The sequence below is a fragment of the Caretta caretta genome, chromosome 7, assembly GCF_965140235.1.
Source record: "Caretta caretta isolate rCarCar2 chromosome 7, rCarCar1.hap1, whole genome shotgun sequence".
Taxonomy (NCBI): Eukaryota; Metazoa; Chordata; order Testudines; family Cheloniidae; genus Caretta; species Caretta caretta.
In genome coordinates this window covers 24,439,719-24,464,837 of record NC_134212.1, presented here as the reverse complement: position 1 = coordinate 24,464,837, position 25,119 = coordinate 24,439,719, and the positions used below count along the sequence as shown (strand labels likewise).

Below are 25,119 nucleotides of genomic sequence, written 5' to 3'. Positions count from 1 at the left end.
GTACTCCTCTTCTTTTTGCAAATACAGACTAACACGGCTGTTACTCTGAAAAGTATAGCTGGCTACTATCCTAGAGGAGAAGGAGGTGGTGTTGGAGCATTTCTCCGTGGAGTTTATTCCCACACTGTGACTGCCGCAGGGAGGAAGGAGAGAGAACTAGTGGCTGCCAGTGTGTTGTATTAGCCTTCCCATTGCCCACGACTGGATCACTTCTTCCTAAAGTCTGCAGGCTTTTGCTGGATCTTTCAAATGCATGGAAACTTTCAGCAGAAGTGCTGAATTCAGCATTCTTCCAACCGTGAATGGGAGGATAAGATTGAGGCAAGTCTGAGGACAGGTATCCCGACTAGTGAGGACAAAGCAAGCAAAGGGAACTGCCAACACGGAAGGTTCAACAAGCATTGCTGATTAGTCATTCCATGTTTGGGCCATGTGTGACCAGACACAGGCCACTGGAGAGCATGCTGCCTCCCAGGTGGTGGATCTCCTTACGTAGAAATGCCCAAATTCTTTATGTAGAAGCCTAAAACATGAGGGAGTTGGGACCTGATAGGCGCAAGAATGACTTTCAGTATCCAGGAAGAGAACTGAAAATCGGTTTGGTCAACTGAAAAGATCCAAGAGTTTTATGGTGCCCAATATGAGTGAAAAACTGAAGGAAATGCGTTAGAAACCAATGTGTGAGATTCAGGAAGGCTTGAGATGCACTGAGGCTTTTTCTGATGAGGTCTGACTTTGGGATTAGACTGTCTCAACTAAAGCAGAGAGGGTACCCTAAGATCAGAATTTGTGGGGCTGGTTAGCAGGTGTTTTAAACCTAGATAGGAAAGGGCAGAGGCAAAACTTTTGCTTAGCTCGACTGGTGAACATTAAGCAGGTGGTGAATAACTGAGAAATATTAGAGAAATAATGAAAAATAAGCAAAATGGGATGGGATTTGTACTAAATAATGGAGACTGATTTGGTGGGCATAAGTGGAATATTAACATTGCTATACTGTACCTATGTAGGGGAGATACAGGAGTTGGTGCGTTAGTTCTGGGTAGCAGCTGGGGGATAACTTAGCAATGGGGTGAAGAAGTAAATATATTAGTCATATGACCTGGGTACTGTGCATCCCAATATCATAAGAGAATTAGCCAAAGAACTTGAGCCATTAACAGTTGGTTCTCTGAGAATTTTTCAAAACATGGAGGTAGCACAGGACTGGAGAAGAAGTTACTGTGGTACAGATCCTTTTTAAAAAGTGGCAGTTATTTTCTGCAAGTAGTGGAGCAAATATTAATGCAACATCTGTAAATGGAGGAAAATAGAACCATGAGTAATGAACAGATGTTTATAAAGAATTTCTGTGCATGAACTCATTTTTCTCCAAACATGTTAGAATTACTGTGTAGGGGTAAGTGTGTGCATAGTTACGCAACATAAGTGGATGTAACAATTCAGCACCTTTTTTTGACCACAGAATACACTAAACTTACTTTGCACCTTTTAGACTCTTTGGTTGGTCTTCCCATCAGGACCATAAAGGTTCAAATAGTTTCCCCAAGACAAAGTTTCTCTATTGCTCTCTATACTGGGCTGTTCCACAATACATTCTTCAGCCCTCTTTTTGACCCATTTAGGGAATCGTTCCCAAGCCTCTTGAGTAATACCACCATCGTGAACTCATGCCTAATAAACTAATACCAAGCCTTCACCACCTCACTCAATTACATACATGCTCAGACAAAAATAAAAGAAGACTGCATCTTGCAGTAGTCATTGAAACAGACAAATGTCTAGGCAGCCATTACCTTTGAATGGAGGGATAATAAGTTTCAGCTCCCACTTGTTAAATGCAAGGAGTACACTCCCTATAAACATCTAAGATCAGAGCTCCAGTGCTGATGGCAAAATTACAGTGAATTGTTCAGAGATGTTCCGATTTGCAAAACTCCTGGTATTCAAAATTTAGATCAAATAATAATCCAGTTAATTATCTGCATTGAAAAGATCACCCGTAAGTAATCATAACAGCTCACATTTTTGTGGCCATAACCAATCAGGTAATTGCTTTCAAACTCAGTAATAATATACTTACTGTCTGATCTAGATTCAGAAATAATTTGTAACTGATGTATCATGCAGATGTTCTGGATTTGGCCCAAACTGTATGAATTCTTGCTCAGTTTCCTTTCCCTCGGACCCTGAACAGCCCTCTAAAAATAGCTTGAGCTTTATCATGCTCTGAGAAAACAGATTTATTTTTTCCAATTTCTGCAAAGAATCTCCAACTTTGTGGTTTGTGAGAGTGAAAACTGTGTACCAAGTTCCTGAAAGTAGGATCCCTCTTCTGTCTTATAGCTGTCGCCATATCAGAGAAACATGGGATTACGTTTTGTAATTCATTGGGGGGGGGGCAATGTATTTGCATTTTGTACTTGGACTGTACAAGGAACAAAAGAGACTGCCCCTGTCCAGAGAAATGTAGTCTATCAGTACATCTTCAGCAGTATTTGTCTGAGGGTAGACACCAAGGCCTGGTCTACACACACGGTTTTTGTACTAGTATAACTATTTTGGTTAGGAGGAGGATGTTTAACCAAAATAGTTATGCCAGTACATCTCCTAGTGTGATGTAATTATACTGGTACAGAGGCCCCTTATATTGGTAGAGCTTATTCACGTGACCGTGTAGGACCGGCAACTTTGTACTGGTATAACCCCAGCCACACTGGGGGAGGAGGGGGGGGGGGTTGTACTGCTTGCATTATACCAATATAGTTAAAAAAATACAACTTTTGCATGTGGATGAGTCCAAAAATAATTATCATTATATGCTTATGTCCTTGATCATACCAAATCATTCCATGTTCCCAAGGGGATTTTATTTACAAACTGACACAATGTACAGAGTTGGCTGTTTTCAGCTTTAAGTCAAGGGCATATTTTTAAAAACACTTCATAACACTCTTTGGATCCTCTCCTTTCATTTCATACAGTACAAACACTTATCCATGGGGGTATTCTGTATTTTTTTAAGTGAAGTGAGACATCATTGATTAAAGCATCAGTATACTCCATAGTAAATCTTATGCTCATTTCAAGCTTTGTATTACATTCTTTAATTAGTTGTGCCCTTTCTTCTATTCTTCTTGTTTTAGTTTGAAGTCAAATCACTGGTTTACTAAATCAATTTTAGACTGTTACCTCCAGCTTATTCCCAGCATGCTCTTCTGAAGATTGAATTGCTTGTGGTATTTTCCATTCATTTATAGTACTCCTCTTCTGTAGAACCCGGTGCAATGCACTGATCTAGGAGGAGGAAATAACCTCTTGTGCCTCTGACATTTAATTTCCCCTAAGTTAGTCTTGTGGGTGTCTGATGCTCACTTCGTAATGGGAGTAACTTCTAAAAGTGTGAGCTCAGATTGCTAATGAGCCATAGTTCCCCATCAAACCCTTAAAAAGGGGAAGCAGAACTAACCAACCACTGTGTGCTCAGGATACCTAGAGGCCCTCCCATTATAAAATGACGTCAAGACAGAATGTTTTCCTTAGGGAGATTTGCTGCTGTGAGTCAGGTTTCCCAAAGTGGCTTCTCCAAGCAATCATTGACGTTGTCTAGGCTATGGTCACTCTCCTCTTGTCCCTGCCTCCTTTATTAATGAATTATACAGTTAATAGGTGATGAGAATGAAGGAAAATGAAAAATCTTGCTTTTACAAAAGTATTTGCTGCAATGTCTATTGGAAAGATATATTGGAATTGGCATGCATAGGAACACAAATGTCTCCGGAATTGAAGGAGTTGGTCTGAGGATTTATTGAGCTGAATATCAGACAAGAAAAATTGTCTATTCCATATATTTTAAATGGTGTAACTCCAGTTCAGGTGCTGCACTGCTTGAATAATCTAAAAATAGACTAGACGAAGCCCTCAAATGCTTTGTAAGGACAATTCTGCATTTAGTGGGTGGATTGTGGGGGTGAACAAGATAACACCTAATAGGGGTAAAGACCTAACTCTTTGTTTTCTGCATGAAGTCTTCAGAAGCATAGGAATTGCCATACTTTATCAGACCAGAAGTCCATCTCGTCCTGTGTCTGATGGTAGCCAGAACCAGATACTTGAGAGGAAGGTGTGAGAATCCTAGTGGGTAGAGGGGGATAATCTGCTCCCCATGTTAGGGCTTATCCTGGTCTCCAGTAGTCAGAATTGGCTTAAACCCTGAGGTTTAATACCCTTCCAAAGGTTGTGTTAGCACTAACTAGAACAGTTCTGGATATTCTTGTTATCCATATAAATGTCCACTAGTCCCTTTTTAAATCTGGCAAAGTTCTTGACCTTTTAGTATGGCTTTTGACACAGTCCCACATGACATTCTCATAAGCAAACCGGGGAAATGTGGTCTAGATGAAATTACTATAAGGTGGGTGCGTAACTGGTTGCAACTCTATACTCAGAGTAGTTATCAGTAGTTCATTGTCAAAGTGGGAGAGTGTGTCTAGTGGACTACTGCAGGGGCTAGTCCTGGGTCTGAATATTATGCAATATTTTCATTAATGACTTGGATAATGGAGTAGAGAATATGCTTATAAAATTTGTAGATTACACCATTCTGGGAGGTATTCAGGCACTTGGGGAGGACAGGATTGGAATTCAAAACGACCTTGACAAATTGAAAAATGGGTCTGAAATCAACATGATGAAATTTGATAAAGACCAAATGCAAAGTACTGCACTTAGCAAGGAAAAATCAAATGCACAAATACAAAAAGGGGCATAACTGGCTAGGTGGTAGTACTGCTAAAAAGTATCTGGGGGTTATAATGGATCACAAATTGAATGTGAGCTAACAGTGTGGTGCAAGTTGCAAAAAAAAAAAGCTAATGACATTCTGGGATGTATTAACAGGAGTATCATATGAAACACACAAGAGGTTGTTAGCCTGCTCCATTCAGCACTGGTGAGGCCTCAGCTGGAGTACTGTGTCCAGTTCTCAGCACCACATTTTAGGAAAGATATGGATAAATTGGAGAGAGTCCAGAGGAGTACAACAAAAATAAGATTTCAAAAACCTGACCTGTTAAGAAATTTTTTTAAAACTGGGTATGTTTAGTCTTGAACAAAGAAGACTGGGAAGCGGGGCACTAAATAGTCTTCAGATACGTTAAGGGCTGTTATAAAGAGGACTGTGATCAATTGTTTTCCATGTCCACTGAAGATAGGACTGCTTATCTGCAGCAAGGGAGGTTTAGGCTAGATATTAGGAAAAACTTTCTAACTCTTAAGGGTAGTTAAGCACTGGAATAGGCTTCTGAGGGAAATTGTGTAATCCCTAGCATTGGAGGTGTTTTAAGAACAGGTTGGACGGACATCTGTCAGGGATGGTCGAGGTTACTTGATCCTGCCTCAGCACAGAGGGTTGAACTTGATAACTCCTCAGAGGTCCCTTACAGCCCTACATTTCTGTGATTTATCATTTTACATGACAGCTAGTTACACAGTCTGCCTACACATTGTGTGAAAAAATGTTTCCTTTTATCAGTTTTGAATTTGACATCTTTTTAATTTCATTTAATATCTACTTATTTTCCCTGTCACTACAAGAACAGAAGCTCCTGATGTACCGTCTCTTGACAATTCATTATTTTATATACTTTTATATTGTCCTCTATTATTCATCTCCTTTCTCAGGCAAACAATTGCGATCTTCTATCTCTTCCTGTGAGAGTTTTTCCAAGTCCCTAATCATTCTCGTTGCCCTTCTCTGAGCCACCTCTAATTCTGAAACATCTTTTTTAGATGGCGTGACCAGTACTGCACGCAGTATTCCAGTTGAGCCTGCATCATTAAATTACATAATGGCATTATAATATTTTTCTCCATGCCATTCCTCACCCATCCTAGTATCTTGTTTGCTTTTTTGAACAGTCTTCACTGAGCTGTCTGCAGTGATGCTCTGTCTGTGGGATTAGTTACCTTAAAACCCTATAAGATGTAGGAGTAGTTTAATTTTTTCCTTCTAATGTGCGTTACATTTTTCTTCTGGAAGAAGTTTAATCTATGCCTCCTGTAAAATTGCAGTGTCACAATGTTCCACTTACGACATGGGAGTCGGAATCAATCTGCACTTCCATTAAAATCAAGCTTTAAATCTGTTGACTGTACTGTAAGCTCTACTTTGGTCAAAGGAGTTCTAACCTAAGTGGGATGGCCAGCATGGATTGGCACAAGCCATGTTAGACCAGTCATGCTTACAGCTAGCTGATATTTTGGTTTGACCCTATGCTTTCTGGAAGGCCAGACTACATTAGAACCCTGTTTGGACACAGCCTGCACACGTCAGCAACAGGCATGCTCCAAGCAACCCCCTGGAGTGTCAGAACTTGTTCCACTGGACACTCTCAGAATTCACCAATCTGCTGTTCCTAAATGAATGGAACACCTCAGTTTACCAGTTGCACTTCAGGATCACCTCTCAGTTCAGCTTACAGCACTTAAAATTTGTTTATAGTGAAAAGAAGTATAAATAGAGATTTGAGAAGAAGCAAGTAGAATTAATGGAAATTGTAAACAAATGGGTCCGTAAGTTTAGGCTCCAGCTAAAGTGTTAACTAACAAGATATTCGTTTGCCTGTCTCATAAGTCAGCTCACCCAAAGTTTCTCTCCCAGCATTAAACAGCAAGACTGGCTGTGATGCGCAGTTCATAAGACAAGCCAATAGGCTGCTTGTCTCTAGGTGAAGGATACCTGTGTATACTTCTGCACCCCCAGATATACAGTAAAACCTGTCTTAGAGATCACCTCTGAAGAGAGACCACTTGTCACAAGTGACTACTTGCAGAGGCCACAGAACATCACTATGCTGTGGTGTGCAAACCTTCGCAGAGAGACCACCTCTGTTACAAGCAATCACTTTTCTAACTCCCATTAGAGGTCGCTCCTGGCAGATTTTACTGTAGTTCTAACCTCCATTGTCTTCACTCGTAAAATTGGGTATCCTATGCTGCTTATTTATGTCCTTCAGAGCATCTCTCTTGAAGTCTTTGCAATCTCTTGATTAGCATTTTGCTCTGTCTGTAAACAGGCATCTATTGTAAAGTATATAGTACGTAGTTTACATGTAGCTAGGTAAGCATCTCCTGCCTTAAAGAAACCTATCATCTTCTGGTGGCCAGCCCCAGCTGGCATACCTTAAGAGCATAATTATCAGGGTGTATGCATAACTCCTTACATATTATCCACACATACCTCTAGCAATGATTATGATGAACAGTGTGAAACAGGCTTTCAGTGCAGACCTCGCATGTCACCCATTGACCAACTTATTTAGAGACCAGAATGAGGGGATCCCTGTAACACTGTGCACCCTGCCAGTTGGCACCGAGAGGTCCCTGGGTCACAAGGACCAGTGTGTAAATCCATTAACATCCGATGGATTCTTGCAGGCACTGGATTATGATGCATTTAGTGCATGTATGTGAACTTTGCTACCTTTCATTCTGTAACTAGCTGTGGCAAATCTCATTGCTGACACTGTCAAACCGTTGCTCCACCTCTGCCCGGTACTGCTGCTTCTGGAAGCAATCTGCCCTTTGCACTGAACGCAGTTTCCTTCTGTAATTCCATGTTGCTTAAAACAAATGACATTTCTGTCTTGCTGAAAAATTTTTTCCACTCTGCACACATTTAGGGCATGGCTACATTTGTGAGTTAGAGAGCATTAAAGCAGTCCAATGCGCTCTAACTCTCAACACATCCACACTAGCGAGGCACGTAGAGCCCTCTGGCTCCGCGGCTAGAGTGCTCCTGGTTCTCCACCTCGGTGAGTGGAATAAAGTTTGATGCACCCCTACTGGAGCGCTGTGGCGCCAGTGTGGACACCCTGGCCTGTTAGTGCCCTCTGATCGGCCTCCAGAAGTGTCCCACAATGCCTGCTCTATCCACTCTGGTCATCACTTTGAACTCTACTGCCCTGCACTCAGGTGACCAACCGTCAGACCCGCCCTTTAAATTCTCTGGGAATTTTGAAAATCCCCTTTCCGTTTGTTCAGCCAGGTGTGCAGTGCTCTCAGCGAATCTTTCCAGGTGACCATGTCTCCATGTGCCAGGCGATCCCCAGTATGAAGCAATGGCGAGGTGCTGGACCTCATCAGTGTTCGGGGGGAGGAAGCTGTCCAGTCCCAGCTGCGCTTCAGCCATAGGAATTACAATACCTTCGGGCAGATATCAAGGGGCATGATTGAAAGGGGCCATGACTGGGACGCACTGCAGTGCAGGGTTAAAGTGAAGGAGCTGCGGAATGCCTACCACAAAGCCCGTGAGGCAAACAGCCACACTGGTGCTGCCCCTGTGACCTGCCGTTTTTACAAAAAGCTGGACGCGATACTTGGCGGCGACCCCACCTCCACTCCGAGTACCACCATGGACACTTCAGAGCACAGTCCAACAAGGCAGGAGGAGGAAAGCAGGAGTGAGGGTGCTGAGGAGGAGGAAGACACCCCAGCCAGTCGCGGTGGTCGGTGCTTGCGGAAGGACAAACACCAGAGGAGGCTTCCGGTAAGTGGCTTTTATTGTGGGAAGGAAGTTATTCGGTGCGGGCTCTTGGGGCGAGGAGGGTTAGGGCTGCGTGCATGCCTAGATGCGGAATAGGGCATTGATGTGCCCTCTCACATGGCAGTAATCTGCCTCAGTGATCTCTTCAAAGGTCTCATCCAGAACTTGGGCAATGCGCTTGCGCAGGTTTCGTGGGAGAGCCACTGTGGTCCTTGTCCCAGTCAGGCTAACATGTCTGTGCCATGAGGGGCCAGGGCGGACCATTGCTGCACACAGGCAAGCTGCATATGGACCAGGGCGGAAGCCACATTGTAGTAGAAGACCCTCCCTTGTTTCCTAGGTCACCCTCAGCAGCGAGAGAGATTCCAGGACGAAGTCCTGTGGAAAATGTGGGGAAAGTGAGTATAGGGGTCCCTTGCAGTTGCTGGCTCTCCCCAAGGCACAGAAACCCAGAGGACAGTACAGCCATGAAAGAATCAGTCCCCCTTGACCCTGTGCTTACTCACCATTTTGGGGCTCCTGGGGGTTGTGTGCTTGCTTTAGGACTGGCAAATTATGCTATTGTGTAGACTGTGCTTGCCCTCCTTAAGTACACGGGAATCATTGCTCTGTCTGGTGTGAACAATGCTGCCTCTGTTAAGTGTTGCATTTTGCCTTTACAGATGCAACCTTCAGATCTCAGCCGTCCGTGTTATCACCAACTGAGAGGCTGCAAAGAATCAGGAAGAGGCCACGTAGAAGCAAAGAGGACATGCTGCATGAAATCATGCAGCACTTCCTTAATGAAAATCAAAAAGTGCAGGAGTAGCAGGAGAGTGAAAGGAGGGTCCACCAGCAAAATGCGGATTGCCGGCATCAAAACACAGAGCAGCTGATAAGCATCATGGAGTGCCAAGTGGACTCAATCCAGGCACTTGTAGCCATGCAGGCGGAGCACTACTGCAGCCCTTGTCCCAAAACACTTGTGCCCTCATGTCACCTCTAACCCACTTTCCCCAACATCCTGGGTTTTTATCGCCGCCAGCTGCCTCCAAGACCTGTAGCTTCATCACCCAGCCTTGCAAACTACGACCCTTACCCACTGCACTCAACCCCCTTCACCATGCAGTATAGCCATCCTGAAGTGCAGCACTCATTGCACAGCACTCCAAACAGGAAGGCTGAGTATGATAACAGGACATACACAAACCTGTGATTGTACCGTTCCCCACCCCACCCTCTTGCCCTTTGTGTTTCCCAAGCAGTTATTTTCAATAAATGCATTTTCTTTTCATTAAATGGATTTTTTTGCTTTGAAAACATTCTTTATTATTGCATAATGTAAAAGATACCTTAGCCCAGGAAAGCAACAGGCACTGCAAGTCAGTGTATCATACGTAGCAAACACCGATTCCTACTAACATTGGAACTGCTGGACTTTACTCCCGTGCAGGGCACCAGACATTACTGGTGGCTTTCAGCCTCAAATTGCTCCCTCAAGGCATCCCTAATCCTTGCAGCCCCACGCTGGGCCCCTCTAATAGCCCTGCTCTCTGTCTGTTCAGATTCAGCCTTCAGGTGTTGAACGTCTGAGTTCCATGTCTGAGTGAATCTTTCATTCCCTTCACAAATGTTATGGAAGGTATAGAAGGCGGATATAACCGCGGGGATGCTGTTAACGGCCAGGTCCAGCTTCCCATACGGAGAATGCCAGTGGCCCTTTAAATGGCCAAAAGCACACTCCACAGTCATTCTGCACTGGCTCAGCCTGTTGTTGAACCGCTCCTTGCTGCTGTCAAGGCTCCCTATGTAAGGTTTCATGAGCCACGGCATTAAAGGGTAAGCGGGGTCTCCAAGGATCACAATGGACATTTCAACTTCCCCTACAGTTATCTTCTGGTCTGGGAAAAAAGTCCCGGATTGCAGCTTCCTGAACAGGCCAGTGTTCCGAAAGATGCATGCGTCATGCACCTTTCCAGGCCAGCCTGCGTTAAAGTCAATGAAACACACACAGTGATCCACAAGCGCCTGGAGAACCATAGAGAAATAGTCCTTCTGATTAACATACTTGGAGGCTAGGTGGGCTGGTGCCAAAATTGGAATATGCATCCCATCTGTCGCCCCTCCACAGTTAGGGAAACCCATTTGTGCAAAGCCAGCCACAATGTCATGCATGTTACCCAGAGTCGCGGTTCTGCTGAGCAGGATGTGATTAATGGCCCTGCAAACTTGCATCAACATGATTCCAATGGTCGACTTCCCCACTCCAAACTGGCTAGCGACTGATCGGTAGCTGTCTGGAGTTGCCAGTTTCCAGATTGCAATACCCACCCGCTTCTCCACCATCAGGGCAGCTCTCAATCTCGTGTCTTTGCGCTTCAGGGTGGGGGTGAGCTCCTCACACAGTCCCATGAAAGTGGCTTTTCTCATCCGAAAGTTCTGCAGCCACTGCTCATCATCCCAGACTTGCATGACGATGTGATCCCACCACTCAGTGCTTGTTTCCCGAGCCCGAAAGCAGCATTCCACGGTGGTGAGCATGTCCATGAATGTCACAAGCAGTCTTGTATCGTATGCGTTATTCGAGTCGATATTATCGTCCGAGTCCTCACTGTCACTTTGGATCTTAAGGAGTAACTTGACTGCCAAACGTGATATGCTGGCGAGACTCGTCAGCATATTCCTCAGCAGTTCGGGCTCCATTCCCGCAGACCGAAAGGGAAGATAGAGCGTGCAGTACAAAAAAGTTGAAAGAGAGCACCAATTGTGGACGGAAGCAGAGGGATTTCTGGGATGTGAACTGATGCATCACGGGGCGTTGGGACAGAACCTAGAATGCCCCCCCATCCCCTTCCCACAAGCCACAGTGCCAGAATGGGAAGAGGTTCTCTGTGGGATAGCTGCCCACAATGCACTTCTCCCAATGCCGCTGCAAGTGCTGCAAATGTGGACACACCAGTGTGCTTGCAGCTGTCAGTGTGGACAGACTGCAGCGCTTTCCCTACTGCGCTCTACAAAGGCTGGTTTAACTCAAAGCACTCTAAGTTTGCAAGTGTAGCCATGCCCTTAGCTTTTTGCAGACTTGTAAGGGAGGCTAGTTCCCCTTGCTTGTTCGGGAGCATGGGGAGCTCAGGAGTGTGAACACTTGAGAGGCACTTGTACAGCAGCTTTGTTCTTGGCACAGGCCAAATAAGGTGTTTGCAATATCTCACTAAGAGAGGGCATGAATATTTTTTTAAAGTTGTTAGGGCTTAGGAGGCCTTTTGCTCATAAATTGCTACAGAAGTAGCCCGGTTTGGGGAAGTCATTGCCAGACCCCTTAAGAACACCATCTTCTCATTTGCCGTTCTTGATCAAGGGTTGCCATCAGCCAGAGAAATCTGCTGCTGAATAAATCTGTGGAGTGAATGTTTATTGGCCTACAGATGGCTGGAACACCTGAAAGGCGAAGTCTGGAAGATGTTACTGAAGCGTAGCTAATGTGGTGGTCGAAAGCCAAGTAACTCCTCTCTTCTCTCCCTGTGACACACTTGCACATCTGTACGCACCAGACTCTGCCTCTCTGCAGTACAATCTTGCTCTCTAACAGGATTATATTTCCAGTGAAGATTTCTTTAATTATTACATGCCCAGCCAGGGAGAAAAACTCGCTCCTAAATGAAAGCGTTTTTTTCAGAGAGGTTACCCTGGAGAGTTTGGCTCAATAAATTAAATTAAGTGTCTCTGTTAATCTGGACTAGAGTCTCCTGGGGAGAGCTGTTGAGGAGACTAGCTCTTCTCTGCATTAGCTGCTACTTATTGAGGGGGTTTACCCCTGTCTTGTAAATGAAGGCTGGAGGGCAGCCTTTGTTATAATAGCAAAGAGTGAAATACAGGAGAGTCCCTTTTGTGTGTCTCCTGAAGAGCTGCTGTATGCTGATCTGGAGGGGAGTCTCTGGGAAGATGTTTGTACTCAAAGCACCAGTGATTTTCCAGAACTGGTGGCTTGGGGAGAAGGGGGAAGTCGAAAAGGAACAAAAACAGGAGGAAGAAGAAGCAGGAAGAACAGCTTTGCAGACCAGAATCGACAATCTGTTTGTTAGCAGTGGGAGTGAGGTGGCAAGAGACAAGTTTCTGAAAATAATCCTGTTCTGTTTAGCAGAAATGAAAGCCCTGCAGTGGTGTATGGTTCTCCTTCTATTTGGAGGGGACCAGCTGTTTTGTTAAGAACAACAAACAAATGAAAAGTAAATTTCATTATGAAAACAGTTACATCCACTCACTGAAGGTGTCCGCTGCCTTCCCAAGTAACCGTCTGATTCCTGGAAATGACCTCATGGAGTGTCCGCAGGGCTGTAATAGTTGCCAAGCTGCTTAATAAGCAGAGACCAGACCTCATTGCTGGGGCTGGGGGAGATGAGACTGGTGCTGAGATTCCATTAAGACAGCACGCTGTATGGTTCTACTAGTCAGATTGGAGCACTTTGTTAGGAGATTGATCTTATTCATGTCCATTAGCAAATTTATGTTCACTGGAATTGGAAAGCCTGTGGAGGGGGGATTGTAAAGGCATAGATTTGAGTGTTGAGAGCCCAAGAAGAGCCTCAGTTAATCATCAAAACAAGCAGACGATTTAAAATGGCATCCTGACTGTGAACTCTAGTAAGAGCAGACCTGCATATTTCTGGACACCTACTAAGATACTGGCCACAGTTAACCCCCTCACAGGGGCTGGCCCTTGGATGTAGAGTAGTCTCCCAATGAAGTTCCATCACTTGGGCCACTTGAAAATGGGCTAGCCAAAGCATCTGAGCTTGTGCTGAAAGAAACCAACCTGCAAAGGGAAGGATGTGACCAAGTAGGTATCTTCCATCTACCTTCTGATTCTGTGATTTAAATCACTGTTTAGCATGGTTGCTGTAATCAGATTGTGCTTTGTGTTTCTGACAGTCACCCTCTGTCTCACACCAGCCTGCTGGTAATCTAGCTGGCCACTCCTCCTTCCACAGTGTCCCAAGATGTCTTTCTCAAGAGCATTCGGTGGATTGTGATAAAGTTAAACCAACACGTTCCCTCCTTCATTATCTCAGCCTGACAAAGATTGTGTAATTAACAGCGACAAGAACATGTTGATTCAGTGCTTCAATTATGTAGTAAAAAAAGGTCCTAATTAGTTCACACCTCAAATTCCACTAAGCAAATTATGAACAAGTGTCTCTCTAAAACAGCTTAAACATTGCACTTAAGTTTTCAGTTCAGGGTTGTTGGGTTTCAGCTGCATTGGCAATAGCTTGTTCTTTGACATTTTGAAGTGTTTATGGCAGCTACCAGTGCATGCTTTGAGATGAACGGGGCTGCATTTGTGCTTTATTTTAAAAAGATTTCTGCGCTCTTCTCTAATATGAATTTGTGCTGCTGTGGTTTCTAATGAGAGTTACTTCTCAAAGGTTTTACTGTCTGAGGTGCTGTATAAGTGGCAAAAACGAAGTTATGACTAGATTCAGTTCTTCGCCTCACCTGTCTCTCTTGAGTCGGCGGCCCGGTGCGCATTGTATCATATGTGTAATGAAAAATAAATTGTTCCCAAATTTAAATAGTGACGACATGGGGGGGGGGAGAATCTCTTTTCTCATTGCACAGAGAAGGGCAATATTTGTTGCTCCCTCGTAAACCACTCCCTTTTGTTCCTTTCTCTCATCAATGTGGCCCATCAATCTGACCAGGTCACTTCCATCTTTGAACCTCTTCTGGCTTCCTCCCTCCATTTCATCAAGTTCAAGCTTCTTGTTCTTGCCTTCAAGGCCCTGAATAATTTTTCCCCTTCTGATAGTCTATTCTTACCTCTTCTGGTGTTGTACCCTTCCAACCTGACCCATTCTCCACTTCTTCTCGGACATCTCAATACCTTCAGTGCTCCCCCTTTATCGTAGAATCTTCTCCCTGAATTAATCGTCAAAGACAATACCGTCTCCTCATTCAGACCCCTCTCTACGGCACTCCTCTACCATGATAGCCGCAGCAAACTAGTTAGCTTATAGCCAAGATGTAGGGTAAACTTTCATTTACAGAAAAAAAGTGGTATATAAAATTCTATTAGGATGTGGCTGGCTGTCACCTGGCCACCTTTCTCTTTAGTTGTTAATCTGTCCCCTACCTTCCATCTCTCTGTTTTGTCTCAAGCATGTAAGCTCTTCAGGGCAAGGTTTCAGCCTTCTTGTGGGTTTTGTGTGTGCGTGCAGCATTTTGCACATGGGAAATGCTACAGATACGTTAGTAGTAGTAATCTAAGAGAGAGATCTGCTCTGAAAGTAAGATTTACTGATCTTTATGACTACATACAAACTCATAAAGCTGTGGTGCATCTCACTTGGCTATTTAAAGAAAAGCAGAGCCTAAGCAAATTGAGAGGAATTGATTCCTGCACAGGTTAATCCAGAAGGCAGCAATCCTAATACTTAACACTTACTGAGCTTTAGCATCTTCAAAGTGCTGTACTCATATGAACTCATCTGTTGTTAATGATTGACAAAACTGGCAGGTGAAATTAAAATCTGCCAGTTCAGAGTCCAGGAAAAATGACGACTGTTTTGATGGGATCACATCCAAAAAACTGCTGGTTGAACTTTCAATTTTGTGGGACAAAACTGTGACTTGTAGAACTATGCACGCTGCTGATTGACCTGGCTCCAGTAATCCAGGTTGTCGTATGGTATGCGTCCAGTACCAGAGCAGTTTCTCTTACTGCTCTTGGCCTGGCAGTCTGCATTTATCCTGTTCAGTTCAGAGGGTGCCCACCCATGTGCTTAGACATCTCATGTGCTTAGTACCTGCATCTAGGAGGAAGGTGATCTTATTCTTATGGCATTGGATTTGTACACTGAGAATAATACAACCAAGTGGGTGGTGTGAAGTTAAACTAATATTTGTAAAATGTGTTGAGCTGCTCAGATGGGAAGGAAAGTAGTATTCTTACTCTGCTGTATGTTAGGAAAGTGAAAATGGAAAGTAAGCTGACACTTTAGGTGGTGCCACCAGTGTGGTGGCTTGTTGGGTTTTTCCCCTTAAATATTTTGAAATTGACATTGTGGTGGTCAAAACAAGTAGAAGCTAGTTTGTAGATTATTTTTCCTCTGATGGAAAATGCATAAACCTCTCCACTCAGCAGTGTCTTTCCAAAGCACTGACAAAAGGTGCTCTTTTGCAGACACGTGGCATTCCCATTTCCTGTTAACAGAGAGGGAAGGATTTTTATGTTCTAAGCTATAATTATCTGATCTATGCAACCCCCAGGTATAAATTTCCATGGCTGTAAGAATGTTTTCTGGAGCTGATCAGATGTTAGGCTTCTCATTGATCCAACTGAGACAACCAGCTGCTCTGGTGTCCAGCCTTACATTTCTGCAATGGAGCCTCTAAGGAGAACTAAGCATGATTTTCATACCCTCTGAAAGCAATACTGCCTCCCCAGCATTGTGGTCAAGGTTTTGGAGATGTAAAGATGAGTTCTGACTCTGCACCATTCCTGGAGCCTGCTTTCACTGATTCAGTAATTGCATTATCTTTGCAAGAATGGAAGGGGGAGAGAACCAGAAAACAGTGTTTGGAAACTGAAGCAGCGGGTGGGCGTGGGGGTGTTAAACTCGCTGTCCACCTGCTGCCAGTTGTTGTTTGAATGAAGTAACCTGTCAGGACTGAGGCAAAGGATACCTGTGGAAACAGTTACTCTCCAAAAAACTGCTGTGTATCAGGAACCCTATTACTGGTATTTCTTTTGTCTTCTTGCAGAATCTGATTTCTGGGCTGCCTTCGGGGCAGATCTGCCATGATGAGCAGCGGCTTGAGGTGATCTTTGCAGATCTGGCCAGGCACAAAGAAGATGCCCAGCAGCGCAGCTGGGCACTCTATGAGGATGAAAATGTCATCTGCTGCTATTTGGAAGAGCTTCTCCGTATTCTGGTGGGTTGCTTTCTTAAGTAGGTTTAGTGAAGCTGAGATCCCCTTGTAGATTTCCTCTCTCAATATTCTTTCCTTAGGGCTTGTCCGTGTGGAGCGTTAGTGTTTGGCAAGCCAGGCGCGATTCAACAGTGCACCAGCTTGCCACAAAGTAAGTCGCTGTTTGGTCACTGCTACAGTGCAATAAGGGTCCTGGAGTATGACTTAAAAGCACAGTACGCTAAGGCACACTGTGGGACTTTTGCTGCTCTATAGCAGTGTCCACACAGTGAGTTACAGTGGAGCAAGCTGGGGCATTGTAGAGTCATACCCTGGGTTGTGCCGCTCTAACTCACCCTGTAGACAAGCCCTTAGTGAAATCTTCGGACAGATGTTCAAGGGATTATGTTTCCATTTATTAATAACGTGTGTTAAACAAGCCCTACCATATGTATGTATATCTACTGTAATGCAGCCTGGGACTTAAGTTGCAAGATTCTGAATAAGGCTTTGTCTGCCTGGGGTCTGTCGTGCTTAGGAACCATGTTTAAATCCACCTTGCAGAATTATCATCCACCCATGTTTTACAGTGCTAAGTTCTTTATTCACCCATCTTTAAAAAGTAAATAAATAAATAGCCACCAAAAACCTCCTCTCCAGATGCACTGCAAGCTCAGTTGAACACTGTTCCATTGGAAACTTGTTTCATGATTTGGCTGGCCAGCATGCACAGGCCAAACAATATCAGTGTTCTATCCTAAGCCCTACCAACGTGCTAACACTGCCTTGCCCTGCCCATGCTGGCCTTTAAACTGCATGAAAAGTGTTCTTGGGGCTGTTTGAAAACATGGCTTCCAGCAAGCACTGTGTGAAGGCCAGCGTAGAAGGTCCTAACTCTTAATTCATTCTGAAGCGCATGAGTTTCACCTGCTTCTCCACGGACACGTCTATACTGCGGACGATAAAGCAGCACATCTGTGGAGCTACAGCTGTGCTTTAGTGTAGATGCTTGCCGTGTCAACAGGAGCGGGTTTTCTGTTGATGTCCTCAATCCATCTCTCCAAGAGACAGTAGCTAGGTTGACAGAATAATTTTTCTGTCCACCTAGCTGCATCCACAATAGGGGCTACGTCAGCACTTAAGACATGAAGATTTTCACAGCCCTGAGTGACGTAGCTAGGTTGATCTAATTTTTAAGTGAAGACCAGCCCTAAAACATACAGCTCATCAGATGGGTTTAATCCAGCTTCCTCCATGTTTCGTCCCTCCCCCCACTAATTCTGCAGGGTGAGATCTGCCAAGTTTGAGGCAGACAATACAGGCATAACCAAAATGGTTATAGATTATAGCAGGCATCGTGTGCATGTGTACATGTACAGCACTCAACATGACAAGCCCAGCCCTGACTGGGGCTTCTGGGTGCAACTGCAGCACAAACAGTATTTTCAAAACCCTTCATGGATCACCTTTTTCAGATGCTTTCAGCATGTAAGTCACGGAGGGAGAGACTCTGCTTGGCACTGAGGCAGTTCCAGGAGTTCACTTTGATATGGAATCTCTAGGGTAGCTGTTTCCCCTTGCACTGTCTTAGTGCTTCCCTCCTAATTTCTTTGTAGGGTGGTTGGGCTGTGGGGACTGAAGTCCTGGGGTTGGAGGAACTGGTGAGATGGGAACAGTTCTTTATCCTGCTGAAAGGCCAGCCTGACTTGGGGCCTCTGTGTTCCTGATAGAGACCCTTTGGCTTCTCCAATATGCCAACAATCTCACTTGTTCGATTGTGTTTCCAGACAGATGCAGATCCTGATGTTTGCAAGAAAATGTGCAAAAAGAATGAGTTTGAATCAGTCCTGTCCCTTGTGGCATATTATCAGATGGTAAGAGGTGTTGGATTCTTCCTATCTTCTATTGAAGGTTTCCCTGTAAACCCAAAGGAGAAGGGTTAACAAGCATGAATGTATGTAAAACTTTTCCCTGTTTGGACAGTTTTTACTGTCTGAATTAGACTGAGTTTCAGACAATCCTTCTTGCACACTTAGGTAACTGTGCATTATACTTGTGGGTTGTGCAGAGCTTACTTGGACAATGAGGAGGTAGGACTTGGGTCTAGTTTCAGGAGCAGTATTTAGTACTGTACCTGTAAGCAGTCGGAACGGTAAAGATTGCAGCTTTCTTTTTAGCTCCACAGAAGCAGCAGCCCTACTATAGTCTAGAGGAAGGATTTCCGAGAATGCCTTGGGAAAGCTGACAGTCTGTGGCTTCTCCTCTCTTAATTGATGCATGGCTCTACATTAGTAAACAGCTCTGATTAGGAAAGTGGGTTGTGAGGAAGAGCCCTGGGACTGAGGAAGGAAATTGATGTTCAGAGGAAGAAGTGTGGAGTTTGCCTTCTGTGCCTATAGAAATATTTCTCTACCCCATTCCCTTTCTAAGGCTCACTGCGGTAGCACTTAGGCATGGATAGGAGATTCTTCCTTAGTCCCCAGCCACAGCACAGCAAACCGTGCAATCAGCTTTTAATAAAACATTGCTCTGTATAAACCCAGAGCTTGGCTATGGAAGAGGCCACAACATATGTTATGTGGATAAATTGGAGAGAGTCCAGCGAAGGGCAACAAAAATGATTAGGGGTCTGGAACACATGAGTTATGAGGAGAGGCTGAGGGAGCTGGGATTGTTTAGCCTGCAGAAGAGAAGAATGAGGGGGGATTTGATAGCTGCTTTCAACTACCTGAAAGGGGGTTCCAAAGAGGATGGCTCTAGACTGTTCTCAATGGTAGCAGATGACAGAACGAGCAGTAATGGTCTCAAGCTGCAGTGGGGGAGGTTTAGATTGGATATTAGGAAAAACTTTTTCACTAAGAGGGTGGTGAAACACTGGAATGCGTTACCTAGGGAGGTGGTAGAATCTCCTTCCTTAGAGGTTTTTAAGGTCAGGCTTGACAAAGCCCTGGCTGGGATGATTTAACTGGGAATTGGTCCTGCTTCGAGCAGGGGGTTGGACTAGATGACCTTCAGGGGTCCCTTCCAACCCTTATATTCTATGATTCTATGATATTTGAGAGAACTGGGAAGCCCAATCAGGAGTACAGGAGTCTGCTGGTTTTCCCAGTGCATTGTTGCTCTCCATGGTATGTTCTGTGAATGTGATTTCACAGGATGAATGACTATATGGAGAGCGGAACAGTTACTCATTGGACTTTAGTACCTATGACACTTGCTGCCAGGATTCCTCTCTCCGTTCTTTTAGGTTTCTTTTGATCTCTCTGACCAGTTTGTTGGCTGGTATTTGGAGTGATATCAGGTGACGCTTAGCCTCAGGGCTCCTCTCAGGTTGAGGGTGGGCTTCAGGATCAAGCAGAACCACTGCCTTGAAGAAAAGAGTCTTGACGGTGCAATTTCTGCTTTGTGCACTCAAAGCCTTCTGATTAAAAATCCATTCTCTCGGCGTGAAACCTGACAATTTATAGCAGCCCTTCAAGATCCTTTTCATTAATTATCAGAGATGCTGAAAAATTGGTTTAGATTTTAATAGGTCCTGATAGATCTTGAGGAGCTGAAACTCCTTTTCAGTTCTGCACTAGGCACTTCACTATGATTACTCCCTAAGTAAACAGGGGTGTTGCAAGCTATAGGTCTCCTAGGAGCACTGTATCTGCCCCCGGGGTCATGAAAGCTCTGCATCCCTGTAAGAAGCACAGGCATTCAGAGTGAATCAGGCCTGGTTTTGGTGGGGCCAAAATAGGATCTTACACCCTAGGCTCTCCATTTGTCTTGTCACAACAGTCAAACTGCGGATGAGATGCACAGTATTTCAGATGTGAGCTATTGCTGCCCTGTACCCTTTGTTAGCATCACTAGTACAGTAATTAGAAGCTGATCCCATCACAAAGATGAGTTTTTAAAAAAATCTGTACAGTTTTTAAAAGCTGGTATTGGGGCTAGATCAACTTGTACACTGGAAAGATCTGTACCATATCTGATACTGGGTTGAAACTTTGGGCTGCCTAGCGCTTCTGCTCACTCACCTGCATTGGTCACAGCACGTGTGGACTTGCAAGCTTCCTGCTTGGCTTCAGTCTTGAACTGAGTACTCAATTGTGGTTTTGCCTTATTGGAAGGATTCCTGTCTTTCTAGGAACACCGAGTGCCATTGCGGCTGCTGTTGCTGAAGTGCTTTGGAGCAATGTGCAACTTGGACGCTGCTATTATCTCCACTCTCGTTAACTCTGTCCTTCCAATGGAGCTGGCTCGTGACATGCAGACTCATACACAAGGTGAGCCGTGGTTATGGACTGCTCCTAGATGTGACTCCCTAGGGGCATGGGTTTCCATTAGAAAGGTTACATGCTGTTGGGGAATTTTAAATTTTGGAGTTCTAGCCCATCCTGAGCTTCTAGTTCAATGTGCCCTAAGCATTCTAAGGGAGACATACACATTTTAAAATAAGTATCAAATTGATGAAACCTTATAAAAACTAGCTTTGGTTTTAATCCTTTGATTTAGGGCTAAATAAATAATAAATACCTTCTATATTATAGCACCCCACATTCTTGCTGTTGAATATACAGTTACGCAGGAAGTGGCATAAATTAATACCATTTCAGCTTATTATTTATTTCTGTCAAGTGTTGCTTTAAGAGTCTTTCAGCTTTGTTTGTTTCGTGCTGTTAATGGAGGATGCATACAGATCCTTGAGGAAGAAATCTGGCCTCTTTCATGCAGGCTTTTCCACCCTTTTCACCCCATTGCTAAGTGTACATCCGTTGCTGATGACTGGAGAGATGTTACTGGTTAAAATGGGATAACCCTCCCTGCGATTAGTCTTGTTGCTCATTAGTGTCACCAATGACTAATGGATGGTGATATTGAGGCTTCCGGTTAGTGCAGAATGTGTAGACGTAGCTCCTTTCACTGGTCTTCTCTCCTTCTGTTAGTCCTTTATTAGGGTCAGGAGTTACTCTGCCAGGGGTTTAAACACGTGAGATTCCAAGAAGCTAAAGATGGGATAAATCCCATCAACCATTCCACCAACGCCAGGTGTCAAGGCAGGATTGTTCCTGACACTATACCTCCTGGCCACTTGTCCAGTCAAGTTTTCAGAGCAAGCAGTGGAGCGTCTACCCTTTCCGACACATCTCATCAGTGTGACAGTTCACTTTACTAAGTGTAACTCTTCCTTTCTTTAGTTTATCCCATCACTGTGTGTGTGTAAGCGCGTGCACTATTGTAAACCATTCTTCTGCAGTTGCTCTCTTTTGCATTCTTAAGAGAAAAGTGCCTGATAGCTGTGCAGTGCAGATGCCCTCTTTTTTTGTAGGCCTGCAACTGTGAGGATTTCTTCAACTTCCTTGGCCTTTTAAGATGAGATTTCCCTCCCCAGTGAGTGGTCTGGGCCTGCTGCTAAGGGGATAATAGCAACGCTCTTACCTGCCAATCTGGAATTGAAGGTGGTGGTCTCCCCCTTTCAGATGCACTGGTGAAAATAGGAATGAGGATGTGGAAACCTTGAACCTGTCCCTCAGAGGAATGTGTGCAGGAGGTGGTGTATGAGTGAGTGCCATACAGAGCACATTCTGGATGCATGCTGTGTGCCTGGCTCCCGGGTAAAGGACCGATATAGAAGCTGACGCTTCATTAAGATTAACGGAAAACCTGCTTCACTGGGGTCATCAGTACCATTGCCCTGGGAACACACATACTCTCCCTCCCTCTGAAGTCAGCTGGATTCGGATTCCTTGTATAGCCTGAGCATAGCTGAGAACTGGTTGCAAATGAAAGCATCCTGCAATGACAGGAATGGGCTGGCTCTGGTGTGTAGGGCTCTCACTATAGGTTGTTTCAAATGCACTGGATTCAATATTCTTCGAGGTGCGCTCCTAATCTATTAAAGCTGGTTTATTCTGCTGACTTTCTCATCTACTACCTGAAACTAGACAGCTGAAAACAACCCCTCCTTACCAGGGGCTGGCAGGGCGAGAGGGGGTGGGAGAGGTGAAGCTAATGTGTCAATATGTACAGCTTAATTAAGGGAATGGGTGGTGCTTCTATGTGAAACACAAATAAAACTGTTTAACAAGCCCCTCTAGGCTGCTGCTGCTGCCTCTTGGAAAAACCAAAGAATAAACCTTACAGCTGGAAACTCCCCTGAGAGCTTGTTCACTTTCCCAAGCTGAGCGTGGTTCTCTTTTGCCTCGTGTTACACGATGCCCGTGCTCAGTGCAACCCTCAGTGCAGGACGTGAGGACACTGTCACAGTCTGCCTGCCTCTCCCCTGTGTGAACTGTCAGATGCAACCCAGAGAAGGAAAGCATTACTTAAAGCTGTGTGGAAATGGAGCAATGGACTGTGTCCTCCTTTGTATCAGATGTAACTCTAAAAACCCTACTGAGCTGGGAGGGAATAACGGGAATGTCAGTCCTTATCCTTATGGAAATGAAAAGGAGCCCTGAAAGGAAGAGGATCAGGCAGCTTCCAAAGTCTGTCTGTAGCTCTGTGGTGTGGAGCGGTGGGCGGACAGCTGAACTAGGGCATGGTGTGCAGTTAAAACCAAGGACAGAAGGGTGACTTATTTCTCACCCTCACTCCTGAAGGCGCTACACAACATAGTCTCACTCTACATGCACTAGGACTACGCCGCTGCCAAGGATTCTGCCTTTCCAGCTGTCAGGCTGATTCTCTCCTGACTCCTTTCTATTCGATGTACATATTCTCCTCAGAAACCTGCCCTGTCTCTTCCTGTTGGTTTCGGTGGAAAAGCTCCATTTAGCTAGGTTTCTATAATGCAAGAGGGAGCGTTAAGAGGTTGTAATAAATACAGGTCAAAAATAGACTCTGGTCTGACCCAAATGACAGATTTTCAAACCTCTCCCTCCATAGGATTTAAATAATGAATTAAGGGCAACTCAGCACTTAACCAGCTGCTAATACTGCTTAAACAGAATAGTCTGTACTGAACAGGTCCTATCTGTAATAGGTTGTGTGGCCTTTACTGTTACGCCATTTTTCCTTCACTTTTTTCTCTTCTCGTTTAACCGGGGTTCTGAGGGCAGTGGGGGCTTGATGATTGGTTTACTTTAAAATGTTTTTAAAAGTTCCATCTATGTGGTTCCCAGACTCGTCAAGCAACTGCCCGTTTAAGCAGATCTAATTGACCTGATCAGCAGCTGGATACTCTGCTGATGGACACTATAGAAATGGTAGTACACCCAGGTTAAGATCTCAGCCATACTACTTCTTCCCATCCCTTGGATGTAAGGCCACTCTTGCCAGACCTTATGGAATTTCAGCGTAGGCTAGGGTGCACACAAATGAGGGGGAATGTAAAGGGTAGTTGAGATGTAAAGGGTAGTTGCCTGAGGCCAACCACAGAGCTTCAACACTAATGACAGGAGTAGGAGACCAGAGAGCCAGTTACCAGCACCTGGCATATCAGTGAAGTGGTTAATTTTCTTACTGTAGACTTTGGTAATTCTGCTATCTCCGGATTCTCTGGGACTAAGGAGGAAGAGCAATTAACTCTGAAAAGCTGTGACATTTTGTAATGAGAAGCAGTAGCAATGCCGGTCAGTACCTTAATTGTAAACAGCCTTTTATGCTTTCCAGCACTCAGGTCTCAGGTTGCTATTCCACTATACTTCACCTTAGCAAGCCAGAAAGCTATCTCTGATCTTCCTTTTCTTTTCTGAGACCACTATTAGATCAGCCTGTCTTCAGTGAAGGGTGTGGAGAACATGGAAGGCTTATGCATTATTCTTAGGAAATGTTATTTTTTGTGACTCAGTTTAATCTTGTGCTGCTTGTTACCTGGTCTCAAAGGGTTAAAGTCTGTCTAGAGAGATTCTCTGGAAGCAGGGAATAGGCAGTCAGAGGGTTAGTGTGTGTGTCATGTAGCCATGTTTGGGATTGGTAATTGGGCTACCAGGAACTGTCAGCAAGTGAATGGAGCTGCCGTGAAGATACAGTGGAGCCTGACAACCAGACCATAGGAGTTGGTCCTCGCTCACCTTGTCTCAACCAAACCACTGACTTTTTGGGATGTGGATGGGAGATGACTTATCTGACCATAGTCCCTCCCCTGCCTAAGCTTGGAGAAGGAGCAGTACCCAAGAAAACAGGCCAGGTGACTGGGACTTGAGGCAAAGACACAGTTGTTAAGGGGCTTCTGTTAGTAATGTGCCCTTCACAGTGCGGGAGCCTTCTCTAATCTGGGTCTCCTGAGCTCCACTGTGGGGCAGGCAGTAAGGAAGATGCTGTCTGACAGAAGCAAAGCTGCCAGCATGCAGGCAGTCTCCCAATCCAATATTAAGTGAGGCCTACCTACCTAAGCAAGGGAAAGCGAGACAGGTAAGATTCCTGTGTATGGACTCTTATTTTAATCCATTTCTCTGAGCACCGAGCTAAGGAGTCATTGAGAGAAAAGCATCCTGAAGCCGGGGATCCAGTTTCAGAGTAGAAGGGCCACAGGGCTCCCCTTGAGCGAAATGGAGGCCCAGAGCCTATCTTGGAGTATGTTTACACTGCAGTCTCGGCATCTGTGCCACTCAAGTGTAGATGCTAATACACTGCAGTCTCTGCGTCTGTGCCACTCAAGTGTAGAGGCTTCCTACATTGACACAGAGTGTTTGCATCAGTGTATATAATGCACCTCTCAAAGAGGTGTTAGTTTCTTCCATCAGCCTAGCTAC

At 44.7% G+C, this 25,119-nt stretch overlaps 1 protein-coding gene across 2 annotated transcripts in view; it reads left to right on the top strand.

Moving 5' to 3' along the window:
• NCKIPSD (NCK interacting protein with SH3 domain) overlaps nucleotides 1-25,119 on the top strand; it is a 100,214-nt gene that overhangs the window by 57,913 nt on the left and 17,182 nt on the right. For both annotated transcript variants that reach the window (XM_048857826.2, XM_048857825.2), the window contains exons 6-8: nucleotides 16,289-16,459; nucleotides 18,223-18,309; nucleotides 20,571-20,709. In XM_048857826.2, the coding sequence (XP_048713783.2) occupies nucleotides 16,289-16,459; nucleotides 18,223-18,309; nucleotides 20,571-20,709 (397 nt within the window). The remainder of the gene's footprint in view (nucleotides 1-16,288; nucleotides 16,460-18,222; nucleotides 18,310-20,570; nucleotides 20,710-25,119) is intronic.